The sequence below is a fragment of the Micromesistius poutassou genome (assembly GCF_964030765.1).
Source record: "Micromesistius poutassou genome assembly, contig: SCAFFOLD_1702, whole genome shotgun sequence".
Classification (NCBI taxonomy): Eukaryota; Metazoa; Chordata; class Actinopteri; order Gadiformes; family Gadidae; genus Micromesistius; species Micromesistius poutassou.
In genome coordinates, this window is record NW_028177223.1 from 2,307 (window position 1) to 6,545 (window position 4,239).

Here is a 4,239-nt window from a genome sequence, read left to right on the forward strand (position 1 = left end):
ATATGTGTTATGTTTTATTTATTTTGTTTTCTATCTTAAAAAAAAAAAGCAACTTCCATAGCTGACGGCAGTTCATCACGGGGACGATGTGTTACTCAAAAAACAACGATAAAACAATCATGCTGTCATAAACTACACTGTCGAACATGTCTGTCACAGAATAGCAATGCTAAAATGAGTAGCTAATCACTGTGAGTGGTGATGGTGGTCGTTTCCAACTTCCCAGCCCAAAACGTCTCTTTTAATGTCGTCAAGTCTACCTACTGCTCTCTCGGCTTCCACCACTTCATACGGACTACTACGCCTACTACCATGAGAGGGCGCCATTTAGTGAAAAAACGGAATACTTGACAGTGAGTTGGTTATTTTCCATGCATTGGAACGACCCAATGCAATATTTCCCAATGTAATATATTGTGAATTCTATTAAAAATATTTTAAATGCAGCCGGGCTTTAAGTTTTTATTGTTAGATTAACAGGTCCCGAGTGTTCTGAGTGAAGTACTAGAAACAGCTACATCATTCTACATGAATAAAATAATATTTTCAATGCTTCCACAAGCCGTTGGATAGGTTTCTCCAGTTGGACAACATTCAGCTCAGTAACAACGTATGTCTTCCGTTATTTTGTGTGCAGTATACCTTTGATTTGTATAAGAACACTGAGGTGTACTCAGATCCATGGATGTTTCAAAGGCCCACAGAACAGGAGGTAACAGGAGGTAACAGTATGATGAAACCAGCACTTTTATTGTTTTTTTTGCTTACTTAACAATTCTTACCACTCACAAAATGGGAGCGGATTTGCAACATTATACAAATGATGTACACCTGTTAAGTACGTGTCATTTCAAAAGCATTTGACACAAAATGGCATATACTGACAATGTAAAGGCATTCTTTATTTTTAATAAATCAGCTGGAATTATTTGCTATAGTCAGAGAATGAAATGTGCTGTGTTCAATATTGTTCACAGATAAAACAATTCAACCACACGAGCGCAAATTAACTGTAAACACATCCAAACTGCAAAGACAGTAGAAAAACAATGTTGAACTTTCATAGAACGTAGAATGTACGACATAACCAAATATTGTCTCAATGATGAAATTTACCCCCCCCCCAAAAAACACTTGCAAATTATATACACATATGTATACTATATATGTATAAAATGGCACATTAGCTATCTGCACCAGCACAAATTAGGGTTTTTCTGTCTTACTATTTGGGCATGAGGAAAAAGCTATGGACTGTCGAATGCATTTTTTTTTTTGGACTAATGACAAATTTAATTTGTACTTTGAGTCATTATGCATGACTGTTTATGTTGCATAATGTTTACGTTTTCCTATTACTCTTTGGCTTTGTCCTCGATATGAATTTACTGCGTTTGTCCAATCAGACAAAGGAAGCTTCTGTGCTGCTGGGGTCGGCCGTTAAAGACGGTCGTCACATTAAGAGCGCGTCTACTGCTCAGGAGAACACACAACAGGCATGAGGACGAACAAATCAAATGGCACTGTTATTAACAAAACAAAAACATAGGTTTTCTACCAGGTAGTTTTGAATTAAACCTTCAATAAGTGGAACCTTCCTGAAAACACACAACCGTTGAGCAATGAAATGGTAACTGGTACAAACGACGACCAAAAACAACCAATTGGTTCAGAATCGTCCACCAGCCACACATGCAACACAAACTCCTCCTTCATCTCCATCTAACAGCCCCAGCCACCCCATCTCCCGGTGAACTTCACAAAGCCTTATACGAGTGGCATGTTTGCGAGGGAAACACTCATGAGTGTGGTGTGCTGCAGGAGAGGGGGATGGGGAGGAGGGGGGGGAGGAGGAGGAGGGGGGGGGGGGGGGGGGGGGGGGGGTAGGGGTCAGCCTATTTGTCGCCGGCGCCCTCCGACTCCTTGGAAAGGCCGCGGATGGACAGGTCGTACACCACCTCCTCGATCTTCTTCACGTCGTACTTGAGGCCGTCGTAGCGCTTGCGCAGCGGGTCGTTCTTCAGGTTCAGCAGGCGGAAGCCCGAGTCCAGCTCGTTGATGAAGTTGGAGATGCGCAGCGGCCGGCAGTAGTCGCCCGCGGTCACGCTGTTGACCGCCAGCCGCGACTGGACGGAGAAACACACAGACGGACAGCGAAGGTTGGAAGGTGTGGGAGTGGCAATGATAACACGATGCTGTGTTAAAAAACCGCTGAAAGTCTGACTCTGGACGAAAACAATGGTATTCATATACTTTTATCGTCTTCGGTTGCTTCAAGTCCAAAAACACAATATTGTATTTCACACAACCGCTCTCAAATACCATTTTTCAGAAAAGACATGTTAATTGTTTTTCTCATTGCGATTGGATTACTACTGTATAAAGAGTCACCAAAGAGCTTTGGAGGGACGTACCAGTTCGCTGGCCATGATGAGCACCCCCGCCAGGTAGTCCTCCACGCCCAGGTGGAAGCCCTCCTCCCGGACCACCTCGACTGGAACACAGAGAGGGACTCAACTGTCAGACCAATGTCCCAAACGGTCAAGTGGTAAGTCACCAATCCCCCCGTTGAACAGGAGAATTTCCCCTTTCGGGTTTCAAAAACTGATCTGAGCAGCCGGCAGGTTTTAGAAAACACATTGGGGTTCACATAGGAGTAACTTCAAGGGGCGTTGTCCGACACTGTCAAAATCCACACCCCGATCCCTTCAGCAGAGGGTGCAGACAGAGGAAGGAGACTCCTTGTATAGCAAAGAAATGTTCACCAACACCGTGAACCAAATGGCAACCCTTTCAATTTAACCCGTAAAAATATTTTTTGAAACGACCCTTACTTCCAATGATTTTGGCCGCCTCTTCGCGGGTGACCAGAGCCTCACTCTCCAGGTAGCCCACGAAGGCTGCCAGGAAGGCCAGCCGCTGCAGCACGAATCGCCAGTGCTCCTGGAACCTGGACCCACGGGGAGACACAGGTATTTGGTTTGGTTGTAATTGCGCATCACGTAGGCTGTGTGTTATTGACACTGGCAAAACAAAAGCTGTCCAGTGGAATCCACCCAGCAGCACCCCGCAGCGGTGTGCAGAGGAAAGGAAAGGACAGAAAGTGAGAAGAGAAAGCCCCGCAACGACCCACCTGTAATACTGCTCTGCGGGAAATTTGGTTTTCAGGTCGGCCATGTGCGTCCGGACGGTGCAGAACATCTCCCTGGCCTTTGCACATTTGGTTGGAACTGAAAGAATGGGAAATAAATGAAACGACGACAACAACGACAACAACACAGCTGGTACACAACCAGCGGCCCACCATACGTCTCTGGTGGCTCCAGGAGAACCAGCTTGATGGTACAGGGCTACAGGAGAACCAGCGCGATGGTACAGGGCTACAGGGGCCGTTCTTACTTTCTTTGAAGCCGGTGGGCTGGTGGACGCTTTGCAGCAGGGTCAGGATCTCCCTGGCGGCCTGCTCCAGCTGCTGCACCACCTTACGGATGTCCTGCAGAACCGTGGACACGACGGATGGAAACAAAAGGAAGGGAAAAAAATGTAATAAAATAATGTAATAGTCGCAGGCGTTATTACCCTAACTTACACATTCGGCTATCGCAAACATAGGCGATAGATATGTTTCCCAGAGGCGGTTACATCCACATGTTGTTGAATAAAATGGCATGTTTTGTTCGACTCACATTACATTAGATCAGAAGACACTGGAAGCTGTTTAGCAACCCGGCTAATATTGCTAGCGCGCGTCGGACAACATCGGAGCCGCCTCTGCTGTTCCTCACCTCTCGTATGTCCTGATCTGCGCTCAGGAAGCCTTGGATATCAGCGAACATCTCTGTGACCGACATGACGGAGCTCTGTGGAGGGGAGCGCAGACAGTAGCAACACAACACAACACAACTCTGTCTCTCTCTCTCTGTCGCCGCACACACACACAGCGGGGCGCACGAGTGGTCCTCCTGCCGTCGCACGGAGTTGACGTCACGAGCATCCTCCTCAATTGTTCTTTGTGTTTGAAAAACTCCCCACTCACTGTTACTTTCTCAATGACAGTGGACGTGTTCATAGTTTTCCTGAATAAATAATTTGATAAATATATCCACATATATCCACCACGTATGTTTAAAAGGACAGTGAGAGTCAGGCATGAGTAAACACCTCAAAAGGTAATGTCTCCTTCATGTATGACCGTTTATGTTGAATAATTTCAAAGTTTCCATATCCCTATCTTTGGCT

At 45.8% G+C, this 4,239-nt stretch overlaps 1 protein-coding gene across 1 annotated transcript; it reads right to left on the reverse strand.

Annotated features, from left to right (window-relative positions):
- Nucleotides 1–731: 731 nt before the first annotated feature.
- Nucleotides 732–3,953, reverse strand: tsn (translin). The gene is made up of 6 exons (XM_084491164.1): nt 3,786–3,953; nt 3,400–3,493; nt 3,134–3,230; nt 2,835–2,950; nt 2,415–2,494; nt 732–2,126 (listed from the first exon to the last, which is right to left on the reverse strand). Exons 1-6 carry the CDS (start codon nt 3,849–3,851, stop codon nt 1,896–1,898), a joined length of 684 nt encoding a protein of 227 aa, XP_084347290.1. The 5' UTR covers nt 3,852–3,953; the 3' UTR covers nt 732–1,895.
- Between the last annotated feature and the right edge of the window lie 286 nt (nt 3,954–4,239).

Bases quoted from the DNA above. Each gene is read 5' to 3' on its own strand.
- tsn (XM_084491164.1), bottom strand. From the start codon at position 3,851: ATGTCGGTCACAGAGATGTTCGCTGATATCCAAGGCTTCCTGAGCGCA. The intron at 2,495-2,834 runs GTAAGGGTCGTT...TCTGTGTTCCAG, and splicing joins GGCGGCCAAAATCATTGGAA to TCGAGGTGGTCCGGGAGGAG. The intron at 2,127-2,414 runs GTACGTCCCTCC...TTCTCCGTCCAG, and splicing joins TCATCATGGCCAGCGAACTG to TCGCGGCTGGCGGTCAACAG.